This window comes from Onychostruthus taczanowskii, unplaced genomic scaffold (assembly GCF_017590055.1).
Source record: "Onychostruthus taczanowskii isolate IOZ18803 unplaced genomic scaffold, ASM1759005v1 scaffold385, whole genome shotgun sequence".
Classification (NCBI taxonomy): Eukaryota; Metazoa; Chordata; class Aves; order Passeriformes; family Passeridae; genus Onychostruthus; species Onychostruthus taczanowskii.
This window is the reverse complement of record NW_024501293.1, coordinates 42,809-56,639: the sequence shown is the minus strand read 5'-3', so window position 1 is coordinate 56,639 and position 13,831 is coordinate 42,809. Positions and strand designations below refer to the sequence as shown.

Here is a 13,831-nt window from a genome sequence, read left to right as displayed (position 1 = left end):
CCTGCAGTCTAACGCTCCGGTGCCTCCCGGTAATCCCGACCCCGCATCCCCCGGGACGCACCTGCGGGGGCGGCGCGGGCCCGAGGAGCGAGGCGGGTTCCGGGAGAAGGAGGAGGAGGAGGAGGACGGGAAGGGAGGGGGGAAACGGGGAAGGAGGCGGGCGGGGAGCGGGGAGGGAGGGGGGGGTGCGGATCGTTCCCGGTAGCGCGGAGGCGGCTCGGCTTTTCGTTGCTCGCCCCGCTGTTGCTGTTTGTCGGTGGCGCCGCCGCTTCTTCTTCTTTTTCTTTTCCTTCTTCTTGTTCTTCTTCTCCTTCCTCTCCTTCTCCTCCTCCCGGTGCCTCCCCCGCGCCGCCGCCGCCGCCGCCGCCGGAACCGGAACCGCCGCCGCCGCCCACGCGCTTCCGGGCAGCGCGCGCGCCCACGCGCTTCCGCTTCCGGTCCTGGCGGGGAGGGGAGGGGAGGGGGCGCGGGAGCGCGCGCGGGAAACGCCCCCTCCCCTCATAAACAGCGGCCGGGATAAACGGGGCAAAAACCGGGATAAACGGGCAAAAACCGGGATAAACGGGGCAAAACGGGGCAAAAACCGGGATAAACGGGCAAAAACCGGGATAAACGGGGCAAAACGGGGCAAAAACCGGGATAAACCGGCAAAAACCGGGATAAACGGGGCAAAATGGGGCACAAACCGGCATAAACAGGGTAAAACGGGGCAAAAACCGGGGTAAAACGGGGCAAAACGGGGATAAACCGGGATAAACGGGGCAAAAACGGGGATAAACGGGCAAAAACCGGGATAAACGGGGATAAATGGGGCAAAACCCGCGATAAACGGGGCAAAAACTGGGATAAACGGGGCAAAAACCGGGATAAGCGGGGCAAAAACTGGGATAAAGGGGGCAAAATGGGGCAAAAACGGGCAAAAACCGGGATAAATGGGGCAAAAACCGGGATAAACGGGGATAAAAGGGACAAAACCCGCGATAAACGGGGCAAAAACTGGGATAAACAGAGAAAAACCAGGATAAATGGAGAAAAACTGGGATAAATGGGGCCGAGAGGGGCAAAAAGCACAATGAACAGAGAAACCAGACCCAAATACCCCGAAAATCAGCCCAAAAAGCAGCCCCAAAGTGGGGCCAAAGCGGGCCCCAAATACTCCCTAAAGTGCCCCAAAACACCCCAAAACCAGCCCCAGGACACCCCAAAACCAGCCCCAGGACACCCCAAAACACCCCAAAACCAGCCCCAGGACACCCCAAAACACCCCAAAACCAGCCCCAGGACACCCCAAAACACCCCAAAGCCGGGGCCAGAACAGGCCCAAAATACTCCCTAAAATAACCCAAAATACCCAAAACCAGCCCCAGGACACCCCAAAGCCGGGGCCAGAACAGGCCCAAAATACTCCCTAAAATAACCCAAAATACCCAAAACCAGCCCCAGAACATCCCAAAATACCCCAAACACCCCAAAATCAGCCCCAAAATAGAATCAAACCCAGGGCCGAAACCAGGCCCCAAATCACCCCAAACCACCCCAGAACACCCCAAATCTCTCTGAACCACCCAAAAATGGCCCAAACCCACCCTGAACCAGTCCAAACCAGCCCAAACCAGCCTGAACCACCCCAAAACCAGCGACCCCCCCAAAACCTCCGCCTTGGAGCCCCCTCCCCAGAACAGTCCCAGGCAGGGGAATTGGGGACAAACCCGAGGATTTTGGGGCAGAAAAGGGGAAATCCGTCCCTTTGTGGGGTCAGGGGGATCCTCCCACCCCAAAACCCCCCTGGGAAGCCTCAGGGACCCCCAAATTCTGGTTTCATCACCCCTGATCAGGAGCCCCCTCCCCAGAACAGTCCCAGGCAGGGAATTGGGGTCAAACCCAAGGATTTTGGGGCAGAAAAGAGGAAATCAGTTTCTTTGTAGGGTCAGGGGGATCCTCCCACCCCAAAACCCCCAGGGACCCCCCAAATCCCCTCCCTGCTGCCTCTGATGGGGATCCCCCCTCCCCAAAACAGTCCCAGGCAGGGAACTGGGGACAAACCCGAGGGTTTTGGGGTCAGAAAAGGGGAAATCCGTCCAGTTGCGGGGCCGAGGGGATCATCCCACCCCAAAACATGCGGGGAGCACCCAGGGACCCCCAAACCCCCCAGGGACCCCCAAACCCCCCCCTGACGGGGATCCCCCTCCCCAGCGCGGTGCCGGGCAGGGGTTCGGGGGCAGAGCCGAGGGTTTTGGGGCAGAAAAGGGGAAATCCGTCGGGCCGTGGGGTCGGGGCTCCCGCGCTGGGTTTGGGGTCGGGGCTTGGCACGCGGCACAGCCCTTCCAGGGGGTCCCGGGGCCCTGCGGGGACACCCCCTGGCTGTGGGGCCGGGGTCCCCCAAGGGAGGAGACCCCGGGGTCCCCCAAGGGAGGAGACCCCGGCACCGGTCCTGGTTTTGGGGCAGCCCCGCCCCAACATCCAATCCCCTTTTTGGGGCCATTCCCAACCCTTCAATCCCCTTTTTGGGGCCGTTCCCCCTCCCCAACCCTTCAATCCCCTTTTTGGGGCCGATCCCCCCCCCAACCCCTCAATCCCCTTTTTTGGGGCTGTTCCCCCTCCCCAACATTCAATCCTCTTTTTGGGGCCATTCTCAACCCTTTCATCCCCTTTTTGGGGCCATTCCCAACATCCAATCCCCTTTTTGGGGCCATTCCCAACATCCAATCCCCTTTTTGGGGCCATTCCCCCAACCCTATAATTCCCTTTTTGGGGCCGTTCCCGACCCTTTCATCCCTTTTTGGGGCCGTTCCCAACCCTTCAATTCCCTTTTTGGGGTCATTTCCCCTCCCCAACCCTTTAACTCCACTCTTTTGGGGTCTGGGGTGTCCCCAAATGTCCCTTTTTGGGGTTAGCCCCTCCCCAAAAACCCCTTTAACCCCCGCTCTTTTGGGGACACCCCCACCCTTTAACCCCAGGTTTTTTGGGGTTCCCTAAACGTCCCTTTTTGGGGACAGCCCCAACTCTTTATCCCTCGCTTTTTTGGGGTTCTCTAAATGTCCCTTTTTGGGGTTAGCCCCTCCCCAAAAACCTCTTTAACCCCGGTTCTTTTGGGGTCCCCTAATTGTCCCTTTTAGGGGACACCCCAAACCCTTTAACCCCGGGTTTTTGGGGTCCCCCAAATGTCCCTTTTGGGGACACCCCAAGCCCTTTAACGCCCGGTTTTTGGGGTCCCCCAAATGTCCCTTTTTGGGGACACCCCAAGCCCTTTAACGCCGGGTTTTTGGGGTCCCCCAAATGTCCCTTTTTGGGGACACCCCTTTAACCCCAGCTCTTTTTGGGGACACCCCAACCCTTCATCCCTCGCTCTTTTGGCATCCCCCAAATCTCCCTTTTTGGGGACACCCCAAACCCTTTAACACCAGGTTTTTGGGGTCCCCCAAATCTCCCTTTTTGGGGACACCCCAAACCCTTTAACACCAGGTTTTTGGGGTCCCCCAAATCTCCCTTTTTGGGGACACCCCAAACCCTTTAACACCGGGTTTTTGGGATCCCCCAAATCTCCCTTTCTGGGGACACCCCAAGCCCTTTAACCCTGGGTTTTTGGGGTCCCCCAAATCTCCCTTTTTGGGGACACCCCAAACCCTTTAACACCGGGTTTTTGGGATCCCCCAAATATCCCATTTTGGGGACACCCCAACCCTTCATCCCTCGCTCTTTTGGGGTCCCCCAAATGTCCCTTTTGGGGGACACCCCAACCCTTCATCCCTCACTCTTTTGGGGTCCCCCAAATGTCCCTTTTGGGGGACACCCCAAACCCTTTAACACCAGGTTTTTGGGGTTCCCCAAATCTCCCTTCCTGGGGACACCCCAAACCCTTTAACCCTGGGTTTTTGGGGTCCCCCAAATCTCCCTTTTTGGGGACACCCCAAACCCTTTAACACCGGGTTTTTGGCATCCCCCAAATCCCCCTTTTTGGGGTTCGCCCCTCCCCCGAATCCCCTTTAGGCCTGTCCCCGTTCCCCCGGCTGTTTTGGGGTGGGGGTCTCCCCGCGTGTCCCGCTTTTGGGGTCCCCTCACCTGTGGCCCTATGTCACCTCCTCGGCCGTGTCCTCGGGGCCTTTCTGCTCGCCGCCCCCCGGGGGGGATTTTGGGGCCTCAGGCTCGACTTTTTGGGGTTCGCTGGGCTCCTGGGGGGCCTCGGGGGGGCTGGGGCCCTGCGGGGCGACATTTGGGGTCCCCCCTCGCTTTTTGGGGTCCCCCAGTGGTTTTTGGGATTCCTGAGGTTTTGGGGCTTTATGGTTTTGGGGATTCTCGTGGTTTTGGGGTTCCCGAGGTTTTGGGGTCCCCGTGGTTTTTGGGATTCCTGTGTTTTTTGTGGGGATCCCCCAGCGGTTTTTGGGATTCGTGAGGTTTTGGGGCTTTATGGTTTTGGGGATTCTCGTGGTTTTGGGGTTCCCGAGGTTTTGGGGTCCCCGTGGTTTTTGGGATTCCTGCAGTTTTTTGTGGGGATCCCCCAGCGGTTTTTGGGATTCGTGAGGTTTTGGGGCTTTATGGTTTTGGGGATTCTCGTGGTTTTGGGGTTCCCGAGGTTTTGGGGTCCCCGTGGTTTTTGGGATTCCTGCAGTTTTTTGTGGGGATCCCCCAGCGGTTTTTGGGATTCGTGAGGTTTTGGGGCTTTATGGTTTTGGGGATTCTCGTGGTTTTGGGGTTCCCGAGGTTTTGGGGTTCCCGCGGTTTTTGGGATTCTCGTGGTTTTGGGATTCCTGCAGTTTTTTGGGGACTCCCCCAGGGTTTTTTGGGACTCTGATTTTTTTTGGGAACTCTCCCCATTCTCCCCCCGCGGTTTTTGGGGACCCTCACGGTTTTTGGGATTTCCCATGTTTTTTTGGGATTCCCGTGGCTTTTCGGGACCTCCCCCGTTTTTGGGGACCCCTCTTGGTTTTTGGGGACTCCTGTGGCTTTTGGGATTCCTGTGGTTTTTTAGGACTCCCGCGGTTTTTTGGGATTCCTGTGATTTTTATGATTTCCCGTGGGGTTTTTTTGGGTTTCCTGCAGGTTTTTTTTGGGTTTCCCGCAGGTTTTTTTTTGTTTCCCGCAGGTTTTTTGGGGATTCCCGCAGTTTTTGGGGTCCCCCCCGGGGTGTGGGGTCCCCACCTGGTCGTTGCCCTCGGGGGGGCTCCTGCAGACGATGTCGCTGTACTGGGGCTCCCCGGGGCTCTCCTCGGGCGGCGCCGTGGGCGTGGCGGCTGCGGGGAAACGGGGCAAAAACGGGGGGAAATGGGAAAAAATGGGGAAAAATGGGAAAAGCTGGGAATAGGGGAGTTGGGAATTGGGAGTTGGGAATTGGGGATTTGGGAATTGGAGACTGGGGATTGGGAGTTGAGAATTGGGGATTTGGGAGATGGGATTTGTGGAGTTGGGAGCTGGGGAAATGGGATTTGGGAGTTGGGAATTGGGATTTGGGAATTGGGGAATTAGCAATTGGGAGTTGGGAATTGGGGAATTAGGGATTGGGAGTTGGGAATTGGGGAGTTGGGAGTTGGGATTTGGGAATCGAGGGTTGGGATTTGGGATTGGGGATTTGGATTGGGGATTTGGATTTCGATTTGGGATTTGGGATTGGATTTGGGAGTTGGGAATTGGGATTGGATTTGGGATTGGGGATTTGGATTGGGGATTTGGATTTGGATTTGGGTTTGGGATTTGGATTTGGGATTTGGATTTGGGATTTGTGTTTGGGACTTGGGATTTGGGTTAGGGATTTGGGTTTGGATTTGGGTTTGGGAATTTGGGTTTGGGTTTGGGATTTGGGTTTGGGGATTTGGGATTTGGGTTTGGGTTTGGGTTTGGGATTTGGATTTGGGTTTGGGTTTGGGGTTGTGTTTGGGTTGTGTTTGGGGTTGTGTTTGGGTTTGGGGTTGGGATTTGGGATTTGGATTTGGGTTTGGGGCTGTGTTTGGGGTTTTGCCCACCTGCCTCCGCCGCCTTCTCGCTGTTGACCCTCCAGCACCAGAAGGCGCCGCCCAGGCTCACGGCCACCAGGATGAGCGACAGCACCACGTAGCCCGAGGTGGAGAAGGCCGAGTGTCCCCCTGCGGCACCGGGGACAGCGACACCGTGCCACCCCGGTGTGCCACCCTGGCCGTGTCACCCTGGCCGTGCCACCCCAGGTGTGTCACCCTGGTTGTGTCACCCTGGCCGTGTCACCCCGGTGTGTCACCCCAGCTGTGTCACCCTCATCTGTGTCACCCCAGCTGTGCCACCCCAGCCATGCCACCCTCATCTGTGTCACCCTGGCCATGCTACCTCGGCTGTGCCACCTTGGCCATGCCACCCCAGCTGTGTCACCCTGGCCGTGTCACCTTGGCCATGCCACCCTACCTGTGCCACCCCCAGCTGTGTCACTTTGGCTGTGCCACCCCAGCTGTGTCACCCTGGCCGTGTCACCTTGGCCATGCCACCCTCAGCTGAGCCACCCCACCTGTGCCACCCCCAGCTCTGTCCCTTGGCCGTGCCACCCAGCCCTGTCCCCGCGTTGTCCCCGCGCTGTCCCCGCGCTGTCCCTGCCCTGTCCCAGCCCTGTCCCCGCGCTGTCCCCGCGTTGTCCCCGCGCTTTCCCAGCTCTGTCCCCGCGCTGTCCCCGCGCTGTCCCCGCGCTGTCCCCGCGTTGTCCCAGCCCTGTCCCCGCGCTGTCCCAGCCCTGTCCCCGCGCTGTCCCCGCGCTGTCCCCGCGCTGTCCCCTCACCTCCGCCCTGGCACAGGCTCTGCAGGTCGAACAGGGCGACCTTGTGGTCGGCGGGGTTGCTGACGGTGCAGGCGTAGGTGACATTGGTGGCGGCGGGTGGCAGCGCCACGCGCAGGGTGGTGCCGTCCGGGGACAGCTGGTGGCGCCCGGGGCCCAGCTCGCCCCAGGTGAGGCTGTCGCGCCGCCAGGTGACATTGACGGCGCCGCGCCCGCTGCCCTGGCACTGCAGGGTCAGGTTGCACCACTCGAGCGTGCTGGCCAGCAGCTGGCTGCGGGTCCGCGGGCTGGGCACGGCCTCTGCGGGTGGCACGGGTGACACCGGGGTGGCACCAAAAATCCCAAAAACAGCCCCAAAAAACCTCCCCGAAACCCCCCCGAGGCACGGCCTCTGCGGGTGGCACGGGTGACACCGGGGTGGCACCAAAAATCCCAAAAAAAGCCCCAAAAAAACTCCCCGAAACCCCCCCGAGGCACGGCCTCTGCGGGTGGCACGGGTGACACCGGGGTGGCACCAAAATCCCCAAAAGAATCCCAAAAAAAATCCCAAAAAAACCTCCCCGAGGCACGGCCTCTGCGGGTGGCACGGGTGACACCGGGGTGGCACCAAAAATCCCCAAAAAAATCCCAAAAAAACTCCCTGAAACCTCCCCGAGGCACGGCCTCTGCAGGTGGCACGGTCACACCAAAATCCCCCCAAAAATCCCCAAAAAACCTCCCCAAAACCCCCCCGAGGCACGGCCTCTGCGGGTGGCACGGGTGACACCGGGGTGGCACCAAAAATCCCCAAAAAAATCCCAAAAAAACTCCCTGAAACCTCCCCGAGGCACGGCCTCTGCGGGTGTCACTGGGCTGGCACCAAAATCGCAAAAGAAACCCCAAAAATTTGTGCTCCGTGCCTCAGTTTCCCCACCCAAACCCCCATTTAATCCAATGAATACCGCACTAATTAATGAATTAATTAACAAACCGAGTCCCCCTCACCGTAGATGGTCAGGTTGAAGGCCTGGTCCTCCACTAGCACTGCCCAAAACCCCATGGTTTGTGCACACTGGTGCTCTGTGCCTCAGTTTCCCCACCCAAAACCCCAATCCTCCTCCATGCCTCAGTTTCCCCACCCAAACCCCCCACTTAATCCAATGAATACCGCACTAATTAATGAATTAATTAACAAACCGAGTCCCCCTCACCGTAGACAGTCTGGTTGAAGGCCTGGTCCTCCACCAGCACTGCCCAACACCCCGTGGTTTGTGCACACTGGTGCTCCGTGCCTCAGTTTCCCCACCCAAAACCCCAATCCTCCTCCATGCCTCAGTTTCCCCACCCAAACCCCCCACTTAATCCAATGAATACCGCACTAATTAATGAATTAATTAACAAACCGAGTCCCCCTCACCGTAGACAGTCTGGTTGAAGGCCTGGTCCTCCACCAGCACTGCCCAACACCCCGTGGTTTGTGCACACTGGTGCTCCGTGCCTCAGTTTCCCCACCCAAAACCCCAATCCTCCTCCATGCCTCAGTTTCCCCACCCAAACCCCCCACTTAATCCAATGAATACCGCACTAATTAATGAATTAATTAACAAACCGAGTCCCCCTCACCGTAGACGGTCAGGTTGAAGGCCTGGTCCTCCACCAGCGCTGGCTGCAGTTTGATCCTGGCGGCGAAGACGCCGCTGTCGCCGCGCTGGAGCTGCCGCAGCCGCAGCGCCGTGCCGTCGGCCCGCTCCAGGCGCCGGCCGAAGCGGTCCCGCGGGTCCGGCCGCTCGAAGCCGCCCGGGCCCACCTCGGCCACCTGGATGGTGGCGCCGGTGCCGCCCGAGAAGCTCCACTCGATCTCCTTCACCGTCTGGTTGGGCAGCAGCGCCGGCGACAGCAGCACCGAACCGCCGAGCACGCCGTGGACCTGCCGGGGCGGGGCACGGGACTGCCCGAAGAGCAGCTCTGTGACAGGAAAATGGAACCTGAGAGGGCGTGGGGACACCTGGGGACACCTGGGGACACCTGGGGACATTTGGGGACGGTCTGGTTTGGTGGCAGTGCCGGTGACAGCAGCACAGAGCCACCCAGGACACCGTAAACCTGCCCAAAGAGCAGCTCTGTGACACAGAAATGGAACCTGAGAGGGCTTGGGGACACCTGGGGACACCTGGGGACACCTGGGGACACCTGGGGAGCCGAGCACGCCGTGGACCTGCCGGGGCGGGGCACGGGACTGCCCGAAGAGCAGCTCTGTGACAGGAAAATGGAACCTGAGAGGGCGTGGGGACACCTGGGGACACCTGGGGACACCTGGGGACACCTGGGGACCTCCTTGTTGGAGGTGACAGCAGCACCGAGCCGCCCAGCACGCCGTGGACCTGCCGGGGCGGGGCGCGGGACTGCCCGAAGAGCAGCTCTGTGACACAGAAATGGCACCTGAGACAGTTTGGGGACACCTGGGGACACCTGGGGACCTCCTTGTTGGAGGTGACAGCAGCAGAGAGCTGCCCAGGGCACTGTAAACCTGCCTGGGACTGCCCGAAGAGCAGCTCTGTGACAGGAAAATGGAACCTGAGACAGTTTGGGGATACTTGGGGACATCTGGGGACACCTGGGGACATCTGGGGACCTCCTTGTTGGAGGTGACAGCAGCACGAGGCCACCCAGGACAGCGTTTACCTGCCCAGAGGTGACCAAACACCAGCTCTGCCACCCAAAAATGTCACCTGAGAGGGTCTGGGGACAGTTGGGGACACCTGGGGACCTCCTTGTTGGAGGTGACAGCAGCACGAGGCCACCCAGGACAGCGTTCATCTGCCCAGGACGCTGTAAACCTGCCTGGGACTGCCCGAAGAGCAGCTCTGTGACAGGAAAATGGAACCTGAGAGGGCTTGGGGACACCTGGGGACATCTGGGGACACCTGGGGACACCTGGGGACACCTGGGGACATCTGGGGACCGTTTTGTTGGAGATGACAGCAGCACGAGGCCACCCAGGACAGCGTTTACCTGCCCAGAGGTGACCAAACACCAGCTCTGCCACCCAAAAATGTCACCTGAGAGGATCTGGGGACGCTTGGGGACACCTGGGGACACCTGGGGACATCTGGGGACTTCCTTGCTGGGGGTGACAGCAGCACGAGGCCACCCAGGACAGCGTCCACCCGCCCGGGATTGGCTGAAGAGCAGCTCTGGGACACAAAAATGTCACCACAGGGGTTTGGGGACAACCGGGGACGTTTGGGGACGTTTTTAGGACGCCTGGAGAGCATTTTGAGTGTGTTTGGGGACATTTGGAGCCATTTTGGGGTCATTTGGGGACATTTGGAGCCATTTGAGGCCATTTTGGGGTCATTTGGGGACATTTGGGGACGTCTGGGGAGGAAGAGGAGGAAGAGGAGCATCCTGGCAGCGGCCTTGGCCGCGTTGGGAGCCGTTGGTGTCGTCGAAAAAAGAAGGAAAAGCAGAAATTTTGGGGCAAAAAGCGGCCAAAATGGTGAATCAATCCCGGGAGAGGAATTTCCTCCCAAAAGAGAAGGAAATTTTGGGGGAAAAGCGGCTGAAAAGGGGAATTCAAAAGGGGAACTCTTGCGGGTTTGGAGCGGGAGTTGCCAAAAAGAGAGGGAAAAGCAGAAATTTTGGGGGAAAATCGGCGAAAAAAGCGAACGAACAAATGCGAGGTGTCTGAGCCTCCAAAAAAAGAGAGGGGAAGGCAGAGGTTTTGGGGGAAAAATCGGCCAAAAAGGTCAAAAGCTAAAAACTACAGGTTCAGATGCGGCCCCATCTGAACTCGGGGCTCTCACCAGAACAACGCTCCAGGAGAGACTGGGTGGAATTCCCAGCCACAATCTCCAAAACCTCATTTTCTGCCTCAAAACGCGCCTCCTGCAAGAGCCCTGCGGAAAACCGAGAACGGGGTTTTGGGGCAGAATTTCTGCAAAATTTGGGCTTTTTTGGGTAGAATTTCTGCAAAATTTGGGGTTTTTTTGGGGACAGAATTTCTGCAAATTTGCGGGGTTTTGGGGCAGAATTTCTGCAAAATTGTTTTTTTTTGGGTAGAATTTCTGCAAAATTTGGGTTTTCTGGGGGAGTAGAATTCCCATAAAAATGGAGTTTATTTGGGGTAGAATTTCTGCAAAACTGGGGGTTTTTTGGGACAGAATTTCTGCAAATTTGCGGGGTTTTGGGGCAGAATTTCTGCAAAATTTGGGTTTTTGGGGGGCAGAATTTTGCCCAATTCCTGCTCCCAGGAGCCTCTGGGCAGCTCCAGGCAGGGATAAAACCCCGAAATTTTGGGATTCTGATTCCCCCCGGGACGGGGCCTGGTCCCAGCCCCAGGGGAAGCTTCTGAGATTCCATTTGGGGATTTATATTTTTTTTTCCTTTTTTTTTTTGGCTTTTCCCTGGAAAAATTCCGCTCGGCGCCGCCTCCCCCGCTCCTGGCAGCGCCCTCCCCCCGCCAAGCTGTCACCTGCGCCACCCCCGCGTCCCTGGCACCGCCAGCTCCGGGAATTATTTCGGGAATTCGGGAATTTCGGGACCAGCGGCTGCACCCGCTGCCATGGGACGGGTCCCTCCCGCCCTGGGGACATTCCCGGTGTCCCCTCCCGGTCCTCGTCCCGGGTAAATCGGGGTTAAACCCGGGCGGCGCTCGGTGCCGTTCCCGTTTGGCCCGGGTTTCATTCCTGCTTTTCCCAGGTTTCATTCCCGCTTTTCCCAGGTTTCATTCCTGCTTTTCCTGAGTTTCATTCCTGCTCTTCCCAGGTTTAATTCCCGCTTTTCCCAGGTTTAATTCCCGCTTTTCCCAGGTTTAATTCCCGCTTTTCCCAGGTTTAATTCCTGCTTTTCCTGAGTTTCATTCCTGCTTTTCCCAGGTTTCATTTCCGCTTTTCCCAGGTTTCATTCCTGCTTTTCCTGAGTTTCATTCCTGCTTTTCCCAGGTTTAATTCCCGCTTTTCCCAGGTTTAATTCCCGCTTTTCCTGAGTTTCATTCCTGCTCATCCCAGGATTGATTTCTGCTTTTCCAGGATTTGATTCCTGCTCATCCCGGGTTTCATTCCCACTTTTTCCGAGTTTGATTCCTGCTTTCCCCCGGTCTTATTCCTGCTTTTCCAGGATTTGATTCCTGCTTTTCCCAGGTTTGATTCCTGCTTTTCCCAGGTTTAATTCCTGCTTTTCCTGAGTTTCATTCCTGCTTTTCCTGAGTTTCATCCCTGCTCATCCCAGGATTGATTTCTGCTTTTCCAGGATTTGATTCCTGCTTTTCCCAGGTTTCATTCCTGCTTTTCCTGAGTTTCATCCCTGCTTTTCCCGGGTTTCATTCCCGCTTTTCCCGGGTTTCATTCCCGCTTTTCCCAGGTTTCATCCCTGCTTTTCCACCCCGACTTTAAAACCGAGGGAATTTTTGAGCGCTCGGTGAAGTTTTTCGGGGGGTGAAGCACCCCCAGACCCCGGGGGGGGATGCTGAGAGCAAGGGGGGGGGCTGGGGAGGGGCTTCCCAAAAACCCCCGGAATTCCAAAACCCCCCGGAATTCCATGAGGAAAATGCGGGAATGGGGGGGAAAGCGCCGGGAACGCGGGAGCGGAGCGGGCGGAGCGCGCAGAGATGGCGGGGGCTGCGCTGACCCCCGACCCCGGAGCAGAGCCCGGGGAAAACACACCGGGAAAAGAGAATTCCCGCAATTCCAGAGCCCCCCCGGCCGCTCCGGGGGGCTGGAGGGCGTTTGGGGAAGGAGGTGCCGGAATCCTTCCCTCCCTCCTTTTCCTTCCCTCCTTTTCCTTTCCTTTCTCCTTTCCTTTCTCCTGGGGGGGGGCTGGGGAGGGGCTTCCCAAAACCCCCCGGAATTCCAAAACCCCCCGGAATTCCAAAACCCTCTCCCGAATCCCAAGATCCGCTCCCCCCCGGAGTGGTCTCCATCCCCCCCATTTCCTCCCAGGGTTTGCAGCCCCCCGGGGGCTCCCTGAGCTTTTCCCGGGATTTTTTTCCCCTTTTTCCACGCCGGGATTCGGGGCCGGGAGGAGCGGGGGGGATGCTCGGCCCCTCCCGCGCCAAGCGCCGCCCCGGCTCAGCCTGTTTATCCCAGATTTTGGTTTTTTTCGGGAGCACGAGGCTCTCCCGCAGCGCGGAGAGGAGGGAGGAGGAAGAGCGGGATCCATCCCTGCTCCCAATCCGCCCCAAACCTCCGAAAATCCCCCCAAAAAGCAACTCCAGCCTCGCTTTTAACCCCCCCGAGCCGGGCTCTGCTTCTCCTCGCTTCCCACGCTCCAAATCCCGGGAATTCTGGCTTTTCCCACCTTTCCGGGCTGGTTTTTTTGGAGCATCACCTGGCGGCACCATCGCCGCCCGGCCCCGCCAGGCCAATTAATCCCCGCGGCAAATGAACCCCGTAATTAAAGCTGCCTGTCCGAGCGGACGCTTTCCCGCAGGAATGCTCCCGCAGGGGATTTACGGCAATTCTGGAATCTTTGGGAATTCCGAGGGGATCCCGCTCCCGGCTTTACGTAAGGAGCCGCTTCCCGACCCCGGGGAGGGGAAAAAAAAAAAAAAAAAAAATCGCAGCCCTCCCAATAAAAATAAAATAAAAAAAAAACAAACCAAAAATCCGCGTGGGGAGGGGTGGGGGAGCCCGAGGCGCTGGATGCGGAATTCCAGAGCTTTCCAGGGAGCGGGGGTCCGGCCCCGAGCCCCCCGGGGGTCCCGCGGCTCGGGGGTCGCCCCCCACTCACCTGGGCCGAGCCCCAGCAGCGCCAGGAGCAGCGAGGGCAGCCGCGAGCGGCCCCGCTCCCGCTCCATCCGCGCGGGCTGGGCTTGTTTTCCCGGGAATTGGCTCGGCCCGGCTCGGCTCGGAGCGGGAATCAGCGGCCGGAGCGGCGAGGAGGAGGAGGAGGAGGAGGAGGAGGAGGGGGAGGAAGGAGGAGCGACCACCCCGGAGCCGCAGCCCGCGGGGCGCGGAGCATCGCGGGGCTCAGAGCGAGGGGAGCTCCATGGGGAAAAACACCGGGAAGGGGGGAAACACCGGGAATGGGGAGGGGAATAAACCGGGAATGGGGGGAATAAACCGGGAGTGGGGGGAATAAACCGGGAGTGGGGGGGGAAAAAAGGGGAATGGGGGGAAAAATCCGAGA

The 13,831-nt window shown here is 58.6% G+C and overlaps 1 protein-coding gene across 3 annotated transcripts; it reads right to left on the bottom strand.

Annotated features, from left to right (window-relative positions):
* Positions 1-1,644: 1,644 nt before the first annotated feature.
* LOC121339963 (SLAM family member 5-like) lies at positions 1,645-13,528 on the bottom strand. Of its 3 annotated transcripts, none has more exons than XM_041412242.1 (8): positions 13,433-13,528; positions 10,510-10,602; positions 8,327-8,668; positions 6,728-7,024; positions 5,955-6,074; positions 5,137-5,228; positions 4,060-4,226; positions 1,645-2,342 (listed from the first exon to the last, which is right to left on the bottom strand). In XM_041412242.1, exons 1-7 carry the CDS (start codon positions 13,497-13,499, stop codon positions 4,068-4,070), a joined length of 1,170 nt encoding a protein of 389 aa, XP_041268176.1. In that variant the 5' UTR covers positions 13,500-13,528; the 3' UTR covers positions 1,645-2,342; positions 4,060-4,067. The 3 variants fall into 3 exon arrangements, with proteins under 3 accessions (XP_041268176.1, XP_041268177.1, XP_041268178.1); XM_041412243.1 differs by having other exon boundaries at positions 4,060-4,196; XM_041412244.1 differs by lacking the exon at positions 10,510-10,602 and having other exon boundaries at positions 13,433-13,508.
* Positions 13,529-13,831: the final 303 nt, after the last annotated feature.